This window comes from Macaca mulatta, chromosome 19 (assembly GCF_049350105.2).
Source record: "Macaca mulatta isolate MMU2019108-1 chromosome 19, T2T-MMU8v2.0, whole genome shotgun sequence".
Classification (NCBI taxonomy): Eukaryota; Metazoa; Chordata; class Mammalia; order Primates; family Cercopithecidae; genus Macaca; species Macaca mulatta.
This window is the reverse complement of record NC_133424.1, coordinates 62,677,811-62,695,909: the sequence shown is the minus strand read 5'-3', so window position 1 is coordinate 62,695,909 and position 18,099 is coordinate 62,677,811. Positions and strand designations below refer to the sequence as shown.

At 49.8% G+C, this 18,099-nt stretch overlaps 1 protein-coding gene across 12 annotated transcripts in view; it reads right to left on the bottom strand.

Moving 5' to 3' along the window:
- Positions 1-208: 208 nt before the first annotated feature.
- MYH14 (myosin heavy chain 14) overlaps positions 209-18,099 on the bottom strand; it is a 145,662-nt gene continuing 127,771 nt past the window's right edge. For all 12 annotated transcript variants that reach the window (XM_077980800.1, XM_077980801.1, XM_077980798.1 and 9 more), the window contains 4 exons: positions 10,393-10,601; positions 3,859-3,967; positions 1,516-1,688; positions 209-1,108 (listed from right to left, as the gene is read on the bottom strand). In XM_077980800.1, coding sequence (XP_077836926.1) covers positions 958-1,108; positions 1,516-1,688; positions 3,859-3,967; positions 10,393-10,601 — 642 coding nt within the window. In that variant the 3' untranslated portion in view covers positions 209-957. The remainder of the gene's footprint in view (positions 1,109-1,515; positions 1,689-3,858; positions 3,968-10,392; positions 10,602-18,099) is intronic.

The following is an 18,099-nucleotide window of genomic DNA, read 5'->3' as shown; positions in this document are numbered from 1 at the left end:
CTCATCTGTATAGTGGAGGGAATATTTCCATTATACACTGGGGTGAGGAGGAAAGGAGTTAAGAAGCGCCTGATCCACAGGAGGCCCCTGTAAAACCACGCAGCTGTGATCCGAACCAGCAGGCTGCCTGACCTGCTGCCCCAGCAGCCTGTGCCCATCCTGCCCCATCAGAGACCCCCTGAGGGAACACACACAGCCACACAGACGGTCCAGTTGGGTTGGAGTTTATTTCTGCCAGAGCCTGGAGGCTGGGAGGATAATGGACACTCCTTCAGTCCCAGAGGGAGGCTCCAAACCCTCAGAGCAACCAGAAGGGAGGGCGGAGCATGGGCAGCAGCAGGAGTGAGAGGAGTCCCCTTGTCCTGCCCCTTTGCAAGGGTTCAAGGCTGGTGGAGGCCTGGGGTTTCGGCCACTCAGGAGTTCAGGGGTGGACGCAGAAATGGAGGAAGGAGAGTGGCTACGCAGAAACAGAGTGGGAGCAGGACTCCTAAAAAGATGCACAGAGAGACCCTCAGAGAAGCCAAGAAAGACGGCGAGAGGGGAGGGAGGGAGAGGGCGGGAGAGAGAGAGAGAGCAGCAGAGGGAATGGGCTGTACTGGCTGAGGACGGTGGAGGAGCCGTGTTACTCCCTTCCTAGTATCTACAGATCAATAACGAGGGAAGGAAGGAGGACAGGTAGCTGACGGGAACACAGCTGGCCAACTGCACCCAGTCTCCCCCCGAGCAAGGTAGCTCCAGTCCTTGCCCCACTGCCTGCCCCGCTCCTCTGTGTTTAGGGGTCATCCTTTGATGGGAGGTTGCAGGGGACCCAGGTGGGGTCTGATAAACGTCAGAGTGCGGCACCATTTCCAAAGGGCAGGAAGTCAGAGGGCGGGGTTCCTGGGACAGGGGCCCGTGGGGTCCAGGGAGGAAGGGGGCTGGGCCCCATCTGTTAGTGCATCTGGGGACAGGGTAGGGTTACTGGGGGTGGGCTGGTGGGGACCCCTCAGGCTCCGGGGATGGCCCAGACCCAGGCTCTGCTTCCTCTGTCTCCTCGTCGGATGCCACGCCCTCCTCCAGTCGGAAGACCTGCCGCACCGTACGGGTGGTGAAGGTGAGGGGGCCGCGTCTGTGGGAAGGAGAGACCGGGGTACAGAGATGAAATGAGGGGAGGAAAGAGAGAGAGATAACAAAATAAGGGAGAAGAGAGAGATGAGATCAAGAGAAATGGAGGGAGACGGGCAGAAGCAATGGGGGGGGCAGAGAGAGATGGACACACAGAGGAGGAAAGGAGAGAAAGGCAGTGGTACACGGTGGGAAAGGAGGGCACAGAGATGAGACAGGGAGAAACGCGTGTGGGAAGAAAGAAGTTACCTGGATCTGGCTCTCCGGCAACACAGCCGCTGTTCCCACAGCCCCACGCCCCCGTGGATCCCATTTCCCCCTCCTGTTGCCCCTGACAAATCCTCGCGTCCCTGGGGTTTGTGGAGTGAGGGTGGTGCCCACCCGTCAGGCCTACACGTGGGATGACCATACCGAAGCCGGTTCCTCAGTGTGGTCACTTCACGGTTCATGGACTCGGCCGACTCTGTGACATCCTCCAGCTCACGCTGCAGCCTCCGGCGGCCGGCCTGAGCCCGGGATGCCTCCTCCTCCGCCTCCTCCAGCTGCCGCTTCAACTGCTTTACTCGAAGGTTTCCCTTCTCCAGCTTGGTGGGAGCAGGGGGACCGGGTTGTATCTCCAGGTACTGTCATCACTCCCTCCCTCCCCAACAGCCCACTACTGCCCCCTGACTCTCTCTGCCCCATCCTCTGTTCTCTGTTCAGGCCTTGTTCTTTTTCCCTAAATCCCTCATGCCAGCTTCTACCCTGGCCTCCAGTCTCTCCCCTCCAGGTTTTCTTCTACATGACCTCAGAAAGGCCTTCCTATACCCAGAGCTGACCCAGACCCTCCTGCTCACAATCCTTTCATGGCTCCCCAGTACCCCTGGGACAAGGGTCCAGCCCCTCAGCCTTGCACTCTAGGCCCCACAGGGTCTCTTTTTGGTCCAATTCTCTCTTCCCATAAACCCACTGACCAGACCAACTTCACTGAGATCCTCCCCAGATCCCACCACCTCTCTCTTCAGGGAGGGAACATACATGATCTGACCTCATTTCTTATCATTCAACCCTCCTACCCCACATTTTCTGGTGTCAATGAGCTCCCATCACAAGAAGCAACTTGCAGGTGCTGGACTGGAAGTGAGTGCAGATAGCATCCTGGCACTTGGCACATCAACAGAGGGTTGGAATCAATGACTTTGCAATTCATAAATTCTGGCATCTAGGAAGGGCCCTTGTAGGGAGGTGAGGCAGCCAAAGGGAGGGAAGAAGTTAAACTCTACCAAGAAGCTAGACCAGGACTAAAATAACAACAGATGTTTATCTAGACCATACTGGTCTGCTTTTTGTTCTGAACTCACCAAACTTATTTCTGTACTTCAAGGCCTTTATACTTGCTGTTCCCTCTGACTGGCTCTTCTTCACCCTTCAGGTATCAATTTAAATGTCACCTTCTCAGAGAGTTCTTCCTGATCTCCCAACCTGAAGAGGATTCACCAGTCCTCTGTGTCTTCCTCTCTCTTCACTTTTTTTCTTCATAGTCCTTGTCACAATCTGTAATTATCTGCTGGTGTACAGGTTTATTGTCTCATCCTATGCTGAAAATGTAAGCTCCATGAGGGCAGGGACTTCCTCTGTTTCGTTCACATCCATATCCCTAATGCCTACCACAGTATCTGGCACATAGCAGGTGCTCAATAATTGTTCGTGGAATGAATGGTAAATAAAGCACAGCTGAGCTTTTAAGGGCAGAGGGACTCCGTCCAGACAGATCTGGGATCTGATCCAGGCTCTATCTCTGTGACTCTGATGCAAAATATATCCTCTTAAAGTTTCAGTTTCTTCATCTGTGAAATGGAACTGGTGAGGAAATGCAAATGTGTATTTTTTATTTTTATTTTATTTTTTGAGACGGAGTCTCGCTCTGTCACCCAGGCTGGAGTGCAGTGGCACAATCTTGGCTTACTGCAAGCTCTGCCTCCCGGGTTCATGCCATTCTCCTGCCTCAGCCTCCTGAGTAGCTGGGACTACAGGCGCCTGCTACCACGCCTGGCTAATTTTTTGTATTTTTAGTAGAAACGGGGTTTCACTGTGTTAGCCAGGATGGTCTTGATCTCCTGACCTTGTGATCTGCCGGCCTCAACCTTCCAAAGTGCTGGGATTACAGGTGTGAGCCACCGTGCCTGGCCGTGTATTTTTTAAAAAGCAGTTGCTTGTGACACAGTAACTGCTCAGTAAATAATCAAGAACACACACTCTGGGGCTAGAATGCTGAGGTTTGACTACTGACCCCACCTCTTACCAGCTAAATAATTTTGAGCAAGTTACTTCACCTTTCTCTACCTCAGTTTCCTCACATAAATAAGAGTATAAATAATAGCACCTTCCTTCTAGCATTCTGATAAGAATTAAACACACTAAATGTTATGTCTTTAGCACAGTGCCTGGTACATAGAAAGCACTCAATAAACATTATCTTTCGTTATTTTAGTACTGGTCTAGCTTCTGGGTAGACTTTCACTTCTTCCCTTGACCTGGCTGCCTCAGCTCCCTACAGGGCCCTTTCTAGATGCCAGCATTTATAAATTGCAAGCTCACTGATTCCAACCCTCTGCTGATGTGCCACGTGCCAGGATGGTACCTGCATTCAGTTCCAGCCCAGCACCTGCAAGTTGCTTCTTGTGATGGGAGCTCATTGCCTCTGGAGATGCCCTGTGCAATCTCTCAGTCAGTGGTCACACTCTCCACCGCTCCCTAATGATGTCAGCTGCTTACCTGGTCCCGGAGCTGGTCAGCCACCCTCCGCTCCTCCTCCACCTGGAGCACCACCTCTTTAAGCCGCTTCTCAGCTCTGCGCACCAGTTTTCCAGAGAGGATGCGCTCTCTGAAGAGAGGGATGAGGAGTCTCAGTAGAGGGGCTCAACTTAGGATGTTGTCCCCATAGACTCATGCAGTGGCTGTCATCTTGTTCTTAGATTGGTTTCTTCCCTCTTTGCTAACTCCTAACTGGTTCCCACAGTTTACTGAGGCCAAACACTGACATGCAGGCTCCCTTCTCCTCGGCATTCATGTCCCTGGCTTCTACTAGGACACCTCACATACCTGTTTCCTATGATACTGTGATTTATAATAAGTATACGCTTAGTCCCGTTCAGTTTCCAAAGAGAATCATTTACAAACTAGTTTATTCTTTGGGCCCGTTCATTTTTCCCTGAAAATCATTTACTATCTCTCACAATTGAATATATCCTTTTTTGTCCCTCTCCCCTATAAAGAGGATACTTAAGCCTCAACCATCTGGCCCTGTATAAAAAGTCTTACATTCAGGCCGGGCGCGGTGGCTCACGCCTGTAATCCCCACACTTTGGGAGGCCGAGACGGGCGGATCACGAGGTCAGGAGATCGAGATGATCCTGGCTGACACGGTGAAACCCCGTCTCTACTAAAAATACAAAAAATGAGCCGGGCGTGGTGGCGGACGCCTGTAGTCCCAGCTACTGGGGAGGCTGAGGCAGGAGAATGGCGTGAACCCGGGAGGCAGAGCTTGCAGTGAGCCGAGATCCGGCCACTGCACTCCAGCCTGGGCGACAGAGTGAGACTCCGTCTCAAAAAAAAAAAAAAAAAAAGAAAAAAAGAAAAAGTCTTATATTTTATATGGCTTCTGTGTTCATGCACATTAATATATTTGTATGCCTTTTATTTTGTCAATCTATTTATCGTCAGTTTATTTCAGCAGACTTGAATCTTCAGAGCGGGAGGGAACACTCTTTTTCCCCTACACCTGTCCTCTCCTGCACGGACCATCACATCTGGGGTGAAGTCCACGGGATAGGACCCCTAGCAGTCGGTATTGCTTGACAGCCACACTGGATACAACAGCCCCAGGTGTGCTGAGAGGAAGGCACAGGGCTGGCGGCGAGTGGCAGGGCACTAAGCAGTGCAAAAGGATGCAAGGAGAGAGGCTTCTTCAGCTAAGAATCATCTAGTCTTTCTTTGCTCCCAGGGTGACTTTATTATTTTTCTGAGAAAGGGCCGGCCGGGCGCGGTGGCTCAAGCCTGTAATCCCAGCACTTTGGGAGGCCGAGACGGGCGGATCACGAGGTCGGGAGATCGAGACCATCCTGGCTAACACGGTGAAACCCCGTCTCTACTAAAAATACAAAAAAAAAAAACTAGCCAGGCGAGGTGGTGGGCGCCTGTGGTCCCAGCTACTCCGGAGGCTGAGGCAGGAGAATGGCGTGAACCCGGGAGGCGGAGCTTGCAGTGAGCTGAGATCCGGCCACTGCACTCCAGCCTGGGCGACAGAGCGAGACTCCGTCTCAAAAAAAAAAAAAAAAAAAAAAAAAAAGAAAGGGCCTTGCTGTGTTGACTGGACAGGAGTGCAATGGTGTGATCACGGCTCATTGCAGCCTCAATGTGCTGGGCTCAAGAGATCCTCCCACCTCAGTGTCCCGAGTAGCTAGGACTACAGTGTGTGCCATCATGCTGGGCTAATTTTTAATTTTTATTTTTGTAGAGATGGGGTCTCGTCATGTTGCCCAGGCTGGTCTTGAACTCCTGGGTTCAAGTGATCCTCCTGCCTCAGCCTCCCAAAGTGTGGGAATTACAGGCATGAGCCATTACACTTGGTGCGGGGTGACTTCAAGCAACTCTTCTACTCCCTCAGAACCTCGGTTTCCTCATTTGTATAATGGAGCAGGGGTCCTCATAGACCTCAAACTACAGTTCCCATGAGCCCTAGGGCCCCTGGGTAACCCTGTGGACTGAGAACCACTTCTCTCATGAACCTCTGGGGCTGTTTCCTTCTGCCTGTCCCTGAGGCCTCTCACTCTCATCACATTCCACAACGAATTTAGCATCTTTCCCCCAAAACCCAATATTTCCTCAGTCACCAGGCCTTAGCTCCAGTGTCTTCTTCCCCTGCCGCCACCCATAGCCTTGGCTTCATTCCTTCTGGCCCCTAATTTCTCTTCTTCATCCTCTCCTGTTCATCTTCACGGCCCCAGCCCCAGCTCAGGCCTCATCTTGTTCTGCTTGGACCATCACTGCAGACTCCTTCCCAACCTCCCAGCTTCCAGTCTCTCTCCTCTGATCCATTCCCACCGTAGCCCCAGAAAGGTCTTTCCACACCTAGAGCTGGCCGTGTCCCTCCCCAGCCCACAGCCCTCCCATGGCTCCCTCCCCATTGCCCCCAGAGCTCCCCACTGCCCACGCAACAGAGTTCCTTGGCCCAGTATTCAAGGCTCTGTGTGCTTCAAGCCTCATTTACCTCCCTGTCTCCCTCTTTCAGGTCCCAGACTCTCAGAACCAATCACATTCCTCCAAATGCCCTGATGTCTCCGACACTTTCCCGCGAAGCTGCCAGCTGACTTGGGACTCCAAGCCCTGGAAATCCCATTCTTGTCAGCTCCAGTTCAAGTGCTTCCTCCTCTAGAAACCCTTCCCCAACCACTACATCCCAGGGCATTGCAGCTTCTTCTTCATCTATGTCCCTTCAGCCCTTCTAGTTCATAGACCTTCATTGCCAGGTCCAGCTCATGAGTCTTTCACCTTGGGGAATCCACCAGACATGGTATTAGACATGGAGGTAATTAGGTATACTTCCATGGTATGTCTAATTGTTCATAATTTTTTCAGGGATCAGCACATGGGAAGGTCAACAGTACACTCCTCTTTTTTTCTGAGTTGGAATCTTGCTCTGTTGCCCAGGCTAGAGTGCAGTGGTGTGATCTCGGCTCACTGCAACCTCCACTTCCCAGGTTCAAGTGATTCTCCTACCTCAGCCTCCTGAGTAGCTGGGATTACAGGCGTCCACCACTACTCCTGACTAATTTTTGTATTTTTGGTAGATATGGGGTTTCATCATATCGGCTAGATTGGTCTTGAACTCCTGACCTCCAGTGATCTACCCGTCTTGGCCTCCCAAAGTGCTGGGATTACGGGCGTGAGCCACCATGCCTGGCCCCAATAGTATACTCTTAATATTTGTTTGTTGAATGAATGAATAAATACAAAAGGGAACCTTATATAAATTTGATGTATAATAACATTTCTCACCATGAGATAATGTACAGATGATGAATAGCAAGTCAAGCATCCTACATTTATAACCCATCTCAGCCTCAGTTTTTCTACATGTAAAACAGGATAACAATGGTCCTTCCTTCACAAGGATTATGGGATATCATACAGGTACATACAGGTAGTCCAGCACCTGATATATAGTAAATCCTCAATAAATGGAAACTATTAGTATTGTTGTAATTATTGTTGCTGAATAGTATGGAGCAATAGAAAAATCTATTGTATTGGAAGACTGAAAGGTATTAGGCTTAGTAATAAATATTCTGTTAGTTTTATTAGCACAGCAATTCTCAACTAGGAATGTTATGGGAATATTCTTGGTCGTTCCAGCAACTGGGGATGGAAACCCTTTCAGCCCCATACTACTGCTGCTTCCTGTCTCTGAACGTGGATGTCTGTGGGTGTGGTGCTTGGTGCAATTGCAGCCATTTTGTGACCATGAGAAAAAGATTGAAAAACACCACAGATGTTGATCCAGAGCCCTACCATTTTTGGGCTGCCTAGCTCTAGACTTCTTATCACGTGAAAAAGAGACATTCCTCGTGCTAGACTGATAGAACAGATGGTCCCAGTTCTCACCCCTTCCTGTATCCATACCTTGGCAATATGACTTTGCAGCTGCTCCTATCAAACAGTCATATCTATTTCCCCTTTCCTTTGAATCTGAGACTGAGTGACTTGCTTTGGTTAATAGGATATGGTAGGGCCTGGCGCGGTGGCTCAAGCCTGTAATCCTAGCACTTTGGGAGGCCGAGACGGGCAGATCACGAGGTCAGGAGATCGAGACCATCCTGGCTAACATGGTGAAACCCCGTCCCCACTAAAAAAAAAATACAAAAAACTAGCCAGGCGAGGTGGCGGGCGCCTGTAGTCCCAGCTATTCGGGAGGCTGAGGCAGGAGAATGGCGTGAACCCGGGAGGCGGAGCTTGCAGTGAGCTGAGATCCGGCCACTGCACTCCAGCCTGGGAGACAGAGCGAGACTCCATCTCAAAAAAAAAAAAAAAAAAAAAAATAGGATATGGCAGAAGTGACACAGTACCAGTTCCAAGTGCGGGCCTCAAGGAGTCTTTAGCACTTTCCCTTGCTCTTAGAACCTTTACTCTGTCATATGAACAACCCTGGGCTAGCCTCCTGGAGGATGAGCGGCCACATAAAGCAGAGAAAAGTTAGCTTAGTTATCCTAGGCAAGGCCTTAGAGTTACACAAGCCCAGCCAATACCACTCATGCTGTTCTTGAAAATAAGAAAGTAAAAAAAAAAGAAAGCCCAGCCAAGATTAGCGAATCCATCTAGCTGAGCCTCAACTGAGCAGATGCATGAGTGAAGTCCACCAAGCCCAAAGCAGCAGAACTCACTAGCCAAAGACTCATGAGCAAAACTAAATGGTGGTTGTTTTAAGACACTAAGTTTCAGAGTGGTTTGTAATTCAGCTATAGCTAACTGACACATTATTATGTAAATAATACTCTTAGTGAGACTGCAGTTACTTGTAGCCCAAAGCATCCTAAATGATACAGAAAATCAGCAATCATTTAAATATTTATATACATTTACACTTTTTTTTTTCCTTTTCTTTTCTTTTTTTTTTTTTTTTGAGCCCAGGCTGGAGTGCAGTGGTGCAATCTTGGCTCACCGCAAGCTCCGCCTCCCGGGTTCACGCCATTCTCCTGCCTCAGCCTCCCAAGTAGCTGGGACTACAGGAGCCTGCCACCACGCCCTGCTAATTTTTTTTTTTTTTTTTCTTTTCCGAGACGGAGTCTGGCTGTGTGGCCCAGGCTGGAGTGCAGTGGCCGGAACTCAGCTCACTGCAAGCTCCGCCTCCCGGGTTCACGCCATTCTCCTGCCTCAGCCTCCCGAGTAGCTGGGACTACAGGCGCCGCTACCTCGCCCGGCTAGTTTTTTGTATTTTTAGTAGAGACGGGGTTTCACCGTGTTAGCCAGGATGGTCTCGATCTCCTGACCTTGTGATCCGCCCGTCTCGGCCTCCCAAAGTGCTGAGATTACAGGCTTGAGCCACCGCGCCCGGCCTACGCCCTGCTAATTTTTTGTATTTTTAGTAGAGATGGGGTTTCACCGTGTTAGCCAGGATGGTCTTGATCTCCTGACCTCGTGATCTGCCTGCCTCAGCCTCCCAAAGTGCTGGGATTACAGGCGTGAGCCACTGCGCCTGGCCTCTTTTTCTTTTTTTTTTTCCTTTTTTGAGATGGAGTTTCACTCTTGTTACCAGGCTGGAGTGCAATGGCATGATCTTGGCTCACCACAACCTCTGCCTCTTGGGTTCAAGCGATTCTCCTGCCTCAACCTCCTGAGTAGCTGGGATTACAGACATGCGTCACCATGCCCAGCTAATTTTTTGTATTTTTAATAGAGACAGGGTTTCTCCATGTAGGTCAGGCTGGTCTCAAACTCCTGACCTCAGGTGATCTGCCTGCCTCAGCCTCCCAACGTGCTAGGATTACAGGCATGAGCCACCGTGCCTGGCATCTTTTTCTTTTCCTTTTTTTTTTTTAAATGGAGTCTGGCTTTGTCACCCAGGCTGGAGTGCAGTGGCACAATCTCAGCTCACTGCAACCTCCATCTCCTGAGTTCAAATGACACTTTTGCCTCAGCCTCCCTAGTAGCTGGGATTACAGGCATGAGCCACCACACCTGGCTAATTTTGGTATTTTTTGGTAGAGATGGGGTTTCACCATGTTGGCTAGGCTGGTCTCAAACTCCTGCTTTCAAATGATCTGCCTGCCTCGGCCTCCCAAAATGCTGGGATTACAGGCATGAGCCACTGTGCCTGGCTGTTTTTTTTTTTTTTTTTTTAGAGACACGGTCTTGCACTGTTACTCAGGCTGGAGTTGGACTGCAGTGTTGTGATCATAGCTCACTACAGCCTCGAACTCCTGGGCTTAAGCCATCTTCTTATCTCAGGTTTTTGAGCAGCTGGGACTACAGGCACGCCCTAACACACCTGGCTTTTTTTTTTTTTTTTTAAGAGATGAGGTCTTGCTATGTTGCCCAGACTGATCTTAAAACTCCTGGCCTCAAGGGATCCTCCCACTTCTGCCTCCCAAAGTGCTGGGATTACAGGCGTGGGCCACCATGCCAGGCCAGTAGTCATTACTATGATGATGTCTTTTGGATGTTTCAAACTAGGTGTCTGTAACGCAGCGTCCTTCCTCTCACTCACCAGAATGTGGAGGTCACCTTTCTCCCGTGGCCTCCACTCTCACCTACCTGGTCTCTTGCTCTAGCTGCTCCTCAGCCTGGGCCAACTTAGACTCAAGGGCAGCAATGGTCATCTTGTGGCGGGCTCGGGCCCCAGCATCCTCCTCACCCAGGCGTCCCCGTAGCTCCTGGATCTGCCGTTCCAGCTGCTGCCGCCCGCTCTCTGCCTTGGCTGAGAAACTGCGCTCAGCTGACAGCTCTGTGGTCAGTGACTCTACCTGTAGCGGGAGGGGAAGGAAGGATGCCATGGTGGAATCTCAGAGGGAAGGTGGCCGGTAAATCTAGGCACCTCCAAGAATGAAGCGCACTGATGATTGTCACACGCATCGCACAGGGCCTGAAACATACTAAATCCTCAACAAATGTTCGCTTGTATTTTTATCAATAGTTTATTGACTTATCACCCACAGCACTGCCAGCCCTGGGTTTTAACATTGTGGATGGTTTTCTGCTTACTTTAATAAGTCCATGAGATCATCACAAACTTGTTTAAATGTCATAAATTCTACTTCTGACTGTGAATGAGTCTATTCCGAGAGTTATCACACTTCTATTTGCACCAGGATCTTCTGGGGGAGCTGGTGAAAAAAATGCAGACATCTGGGTCTCACCCTTCAGAGACTCTGACTCAGCAAGACCAAAGCGGAGTCCGGGAATCTGCATTTATAACAGGCATCTCAGGTGATTGAGATGGGAAGGATACGCAGGAGGATTTTGAGAAACACGACCTCATAAACAGTAGCTGCTACGTGGAAAATGTGTAAGCACACCCCTAATAATAGTTCCCGTTTATTTATTCAGCTTGTACTCCGAGCGAGGCCTTCTACTGGAGCCATGGAAATGAGTCAGACTCAGTCTGATTCATACTTTATTTCACCCTCGCAGGGACACAATGACTGGGTAATTAGCATATTCTCCTTTGCGTTTTTCTTTTTTAATTAAAAAAAGTGTTTTTTTGAGACAGAGTTTTGCTCTGTTGCTCAGGCTGGAGCTCAGCTGTTGCCCAGCTGGTAAAATCCCAGCTCACTGCAGCCTCAACCTCCCAAGCTTAAGTGATCCTCCCACTTCAGCCTCCTGAGTAGCTGAGATCACAGGCATACACCATCACCTCTGCTAATTTTATTTTATTTTATTTATTTAGAGATCATGTCTTGCTCTCTTGCCCAGGCTGGAGTACAGTGGCATGATCTCAGCTCACTGCAACCTCCGCCTCCCAGGTTCAAGCGATTCTCCTGCCTCAGCCTCCTGAGTAGCTGGAATTACAGGCGCCCGCCACCACGCCTGGCTAATTTTTGTATTTTTTGTAAAGACGGGGTTTCGCCATGTTGGCCAGGCTGGTCTCGAACTCCTGACCTCAAGGGATCCACCCACCTCGGCCTCCCAAAGTGCTGGGATTACAGGTGTGAGCCACCATGCCTGGCCTCAAACTTTTTATTGTGAAATAAAATGGTGATACAGAGAGCCAAACATTAATCAAATTAAAAAAATCAGTAATAAATATTCTGCTAGTTTTATTAGCACAGTAATTCTCAACCAAGAACATTATGGGGGTGTTCCTGATCATTCCAACAGCTGGAGATGGGAACCCTTTCGGCCCCATGCCCCTGCTGCTTCCTGTCTCTGAACGTGGATGCGCGTGGGTGTCATCCCACACAGGCGCCAGGAGTTAACAAAAGGGAAACATGACTGTCAGTAGCACCTTGGTCAAGAAATAGAACTTGGCCGGGTGCGGTGGCTCAAGCCTGTAATCCCAGCACTTTGGGAGGCTGAGACGGGCGGATCACGAGGTCAGGAGATCAAGACCATCCTGGCTAACACGGTGAAACCCCGTCTCTACTAAAAATACAAAAAACTAGCCCGGCGAGGTGGCGGGTGCCTGTAGTCCCAGCTACTCGGGAAGGCTGAGGCAGGAGAATGGCGTCAACCCAGGAGGTGGAGCTTGCAGTGAGCTGAGATCCGGCCACTGCAGTCCAGCCTGGGCGACAGAGCGAGACTCTGTCTCAAAAAAAAAAAAAAGAAAAGAAATAGAACTTTGCCATTCCAGAAGCCCTTTCACACACTCATCCTAATGACAACCTCTTCCTTCTCCCCCAAATGGCACGTTATCCTGACTTCTCAGGTCCACACTTCCTTATATATCTTTAGAGTTTTATTACACACAGATGCATCCCTAGATCCTATAGTTGAATCCTACCCATTTAAAAAAGTAGATGTACGTGGGGTTTTTTGGTTTGTTTGTTTGTTTGTTTTGAGACGGAATCTCACTCTGTCGCCCAGGCTGGAATGCAGTGGTGTGATCTCGGCTCACTGCAATCTCTGCCTCCTGAGTTCAAGCGATTGTCCTGCCTCAGCCTCCTGAGTAGCTGGAATTATAGGCACGCACCACCACACCTGGCTAGTTTTTGTATTTTTAGTACAGATGGGGTTTCACCATGTTAGCCAGGCTGGTCTTGAACTCCTGACCTCAAGTGATCCACCCGCCTCAGTCTCCCAAATTGCTAGGATTACAGGCGTGAGCCATTGCGCCCGGCCAGATATGTCTTTAAAGTCTCTTTAACCTGTAGTTCCCTCCTCCATCCCTTTTATTCCTTTACACCTTTTTTTCTTTTTTCTTTTTTCTTTTTTTGAGATGGAGTCTTGCTCTGTCATCCAGGCTGGAGTGCAGCAGTGCAATCTCAGCTCACTGCAACCTCTGCCGTCCAGGATCAAGTGATTCTCTGGCCTCAGCCTCCCAAGTAGCTGGGACTACAGGCACGCACCACCACACCTGGCTCATTTTTGTATTTTTTTTATACAGATGGGGTTTCACCATGTTGGCCAGGCTGGTCTCAAACTCCTGACCTCAAGTGATCCGCCCGCCTCGGCCCCCCAAAGTGCTGGAATCACAGATGTGAGCCACCGCGCCCAGCCTATTTCTTACAATTTATCTGTTGAAGAATCTAGGTTGTTAGAGACTCGCAGAGTTCCTCTCGGTCTGGATTTTTCTGATCACACACTTACGGTCTAATTCAGCATTTATTTCTCTCTCCTCTATGTCTCCTGGAAATTGGCAGCTGTGTTCAAGGACTTATTCTTTTTTTCTTGCTTTTTTGTTTTTTTTGAGACAGGGTCTCACTCTTGTCCAAACTGGAGTGCAGTGGCACAATCGTAGCTCACTGTAGCATCAAACTCCTGGGCTCAAGCAATTCTCCAGCCTCAGCCTCCTGACTAGCTGGAGCTCTAGGTACACACCGTGATGCCCTGATAATTTTGTTGTTGTTGTTGTTTTTGGTAGGGACAGGGTCTCACTTTGTCATCCTGGCTGGTCTTGAACTCTTGGCCTCAAGCAATCTACCTGCTTCAGCTTCCCAAAGTGCTGGGATTATAGGCATGAGCCACTGCACCCGATCTTTCTCTCTTATTTGTGAATTTTCTTTTTTCTTTTTTCTTTTTTTATAGACAGAGTCTTGCTCTGTCACCCAGGCTGGAGTGCAGTGGCGCGATCTCGGCTCACTGCAAGCTCTGCCTCCCGGGTTCAAGTGATTCTTCTGCCTCACCCATCCGAGTAGCTGGGACTACAGTCGCCCGCCACCACGCCTGGCTAATTTTTGTATTTTTAGTAGAGACAGGGGTTCACCATATTGGTCAGGCTGATCTTGAACTCCTGACCTCGTGATCTGCCCGCCTCGGCCTCCCAAAGTGCTGGGATTACAGGTGTGAGCCACCGCGCCCGGCCTCATTTGTGAATTTTCAAGGGAATTTGTACCTGTGATATTGCTTTGTGTATATACTGTGTGTGTGTGTGTGTGTCTGTGTGTGTCTGTGTGTCTGTGTGTGTTTGTGTGTGTGTGTGTGTGTTGGGTTCTGTCCATGGTTCCTTGCTCATAATTCACATAGCCCTTTTAGAGTAAACAGAACTGCTCTCTCTAACTTCCTCCTGCCCCCTCTTTCACCTGCACAAGGCAGACGCTCTAATCTGACTGTGGGTCACAGGACCCTCATTTCAGAGGGGGAAGGAATGCTGCAGAGAGACGCCAGGAAGAATCTCGACAGACAGGCCTCGCTGGGTTTAGATCGGACCCTTTTTGTCCAATCACATTTCTACATGGTTGTCAATCACGCCTATCCAGTGACATCTCCACAAAAGGCCCAAGAGGACAGGATTTGGGCAGCTTCTGGGAGGCTGAACATGTGCAGTACTCAGAGGGTGGCACTCCCAGGAGGGCACAGAAGCTCCATGCCCCTCTCCCGTACCCCCATGCATCTCCTCATTTGTATCCTTTGTAATATTCTTTATAATAAACCAGTAAAGGTAAGTGTTTCCCTGAGTTCTGTGAGCCGCAAATTAACCCAGAGGACATCGTGGAAACCCCAACGTGAAGCTGGTTGGTCAGCGGTTCTGGTGGCCCGGGCCAGGCACAGTGGCTCACATCTGTAATCCCAGCACTCTGGGAGGCTGAGGCAGGTGGATCGCTTGAGGTTGGGATTTCGAGACCAGCCTGGCCAACATGGTGAAACCTCATCTCTATTAAAAATACCCCCAAAATTAGCCGGTTGTGGTGGCACACACCTGCAATCCCAGCTACTTGGGAGGCTGAGGCAAGGGAATTGCTTGAACCCGGAAGGCTGTGGCAGGAGAAGCGTTTGAACCTGGGAGGCAGAGGTTGCAGTGAGCTGAGATTGCGCCACCGCACTCCAGCTTGGGATGTGACAGAACAAGACCTCATCTCAAAAAAAGGAAAGAAAAGGAAAAGAAAGGGAAGGGAAGGAAGAAGGGAAGGGAAGAGAAGGAAGAAGGGAAAGGAAGGGAAGGAAGAAGGGAAGGGAAGGGAAGGAAAAAGGGAAGGGAAGGGAAAGAAAAAGGGAAGGGAAGGGAAAGAAAAAGGGAAGGGAATGGAAAGAAAAAGGGAAGGGAAGGAAAAAGGGAAGCGAAGGTAAAAGGGAAGTGAAGGGAAGGAAAAAGGGAAGTGAAGGGAAGGAAAAAGGGAAGGGAAAGGAAGGAAGAAGGGAAGGGAAGGAAAAAGGGAAGGGAAGGGAAGGAAAAAGGGAAGGGAAGAGAGGGGAGGGAGGGAGAGGAGGGGAGGGAAGGGAAGGGAGACGATCTAGTGGCCTGGACTTGAGACTGGTGTCTGGGGCAGTGTGGGGGAGGGACAGGTTTGGGGACTGAGCTCTCAATCTGTGGGTTCTGACAGTGTCTCCCAGTAGATACTGTTGGAATGGAATTGGAGGACACCTTGGTGTCTGCGGCAGAACCGATGGCTCGCTTGGTGATGGGGAGAACCCCACTCCCTACACTGGGTCACCGAAGTCGTCTTCTGTGTTGATGATTGTGGTTGTGTGACATCACAGGAGAAATGGTTTAAGTTTTTTCCAGATGGTACCCTAAGCATCCTCCAAAGGAGTCTCACTAGGGTGAATAGACTCCCGTGCAAAATTCACGTCCACTGAGAACCTCGGAATGTGACCTTAGTTGGAAATAAGATCTCTGCAGTTGTAATTGATTAACGTGAGGTCACGCTGGATTAGGGTGGGCCTCAAATCTGGTATGGCTGGTGTCCTTTTAAGAGGAGATGAGGGCCAGGCAATGGTGGCTCACACCTGTAATCCCAGCACTTTGGGAGGCTGAAGCAGTGAATCACTTGAGGTCAGGAGTTTGAGACCAGCCTGGCCAACATGGTGAAACCCCGCCACTACTAAAAAATACAAAAAAAATTAGCCAGACGTGGTGGTGGGTGCCTACGATCCAGCTACTCAGGAGGTTGAGGCGGGAGAAGCGCTTGAACCCGGAAGGCAAAGGTTGCAGTGGGCTGAGATCGGCCCATTGCACTCCAGCCTGGGCGACAAGAGCGAGACTCCGTCTCAAAAAAAAAAAAAAAAAAAAAAAAAAGAGAGAGACATGAGACAGAGCCACAAAGATAGGAAAATGCCTTGTAAAGTTAGAGCCAGAGATTGCAGTGATGCATATACAGATGAAGAAACACCAGGGACTGCCAGCACCCACCAGAAGCCAGGATAGAGCACGAACAAGAGGAGGCAAGCCACCTTGATTTCAGACCTCTGGCCTCCAGGACCACAAGAGAATACATTCCTGGCCGGGCGTGGCGGCTCACGCCTGTAATCCCAGCACTTTGGGAGGCCGAGACAGGAGGATCACTTGAGGTCAGGAGTCTGAGACCAGCCTGGCCAACATGATGAAACCCCGTCTCTATGAAAAATACGAAGATTAGCTGGGCATGGTGGCGCATGCCTGTAATCCCAGCTACTCGGGAGGCTGAGGCAGGAGAATCACTTGAACCCAGGAGGCAGAGGTTGCAGTGAGCTGAGATCGCACCACTGCACTCCAGTCTGGGTGACAGAGTGAGACTCCATCTCAAAGAAAAGGAAAAAAAAAAAACAGAGAGAATACATTCCTGTTGTTTGAAGCCACATTTGTGGGAATTTGTTATGGTGGTCCTAGGGAACTAACACAGCAACTAATTAATATTTTTTTAAAGTTGCTGTGAACTCATGAATGTAAACAGATTTCAAGGGATTAAATCAGTCGCAGTTATTTTCCTCATTGAAGCTGAAGTTGCCCCACTTTGGGCCAGCGGGAGGCTCTTCGCACTGACGTCTACGTGCTCTTGACACAACTACACTACCTTTCCCACTAATGGGTATCACAAAATGTTCTGGGCTACTCTTGTTCATTGCCTGCTCCAGATCTGGAATCAGCCATTTTCGAAGAAGCTCCAGTTTCTTTTCTTTCTTTTTTTTTTGAGATAGCCCCTCACTCTGTTGCCCAGGCTGGAACGGAGTGGCACAATCTCGGCTCACTACAACCTCTGCTTCCTGGGCCCAGGCAATCCTCCTATCTCAGCCCTCAGAGTAGCTGGGGCCACAGGCGTGTGCCATGGCACCCGGCTAATTTTATTTTTTTGTAGAGACGGCATCTTACTATGCTGCTCAGGCTGGTCTCAAACTCCTGGGCTCAAGCAATCCTCCTGCCTCAGCCTTCCAAAGAGCTGGGATTATAAGTGTGAGCCACTGTGCCCAGCCATCCTGTTTCTTTTACAGGGAAACAGCATTTCCAGATCACAACGTGGACACAGGGATACTCATTGCTACTAGGTTGCCTGTTTCTAGGCCTTTTGGGTGGTCAGAGAGACTGGATCTGTATAAAATACATCACCAGTTGGCTGGGTGCGGTGGCTCACACCTGTAATCCCAGCACTTTGGGAGGCCGAGGCGGGCGGATCACGAGGTCAGGAGATCGAAACCATCCTGGCTAACACAGTGAAACTCCGTCTCTACTAAAAAATACTAAAATTATCCGGGCGTGGTGGTGGGCACCTGTAGTCCCAGTTACTCAGGAGTCTGAGGCAGGAGAATGGCGTGAACCCAGGAGGCAGAGCTTGCAGTGAGCCGAGATCACGCCACTGCACTCCAGCCTGGGCAATACAGCAAGACTCCCTCTCAAAAAAAAAAAAAAAAAAAAAGTACATCACGAGTTCATGTGAATATAACGTCAAATTGAGAACTACAGATTTGCTTAGTTTTGTTTTTACAGGCGTGAGCCACTGTGCCTGGCTTAAACTATTTTTTAAACATAATTTATCACTTTTCTTTTTGAGACAGGGTCTCACTATGTTGCCCAGGCTGGAGTGCAGTGGTACAATCATGGCTCACTGCAGCTTCGATCTCCCTGCGCTCAGGTGATCCTCCCAACTCAGCCTCCTGGGTAGCTGGGACTATAAG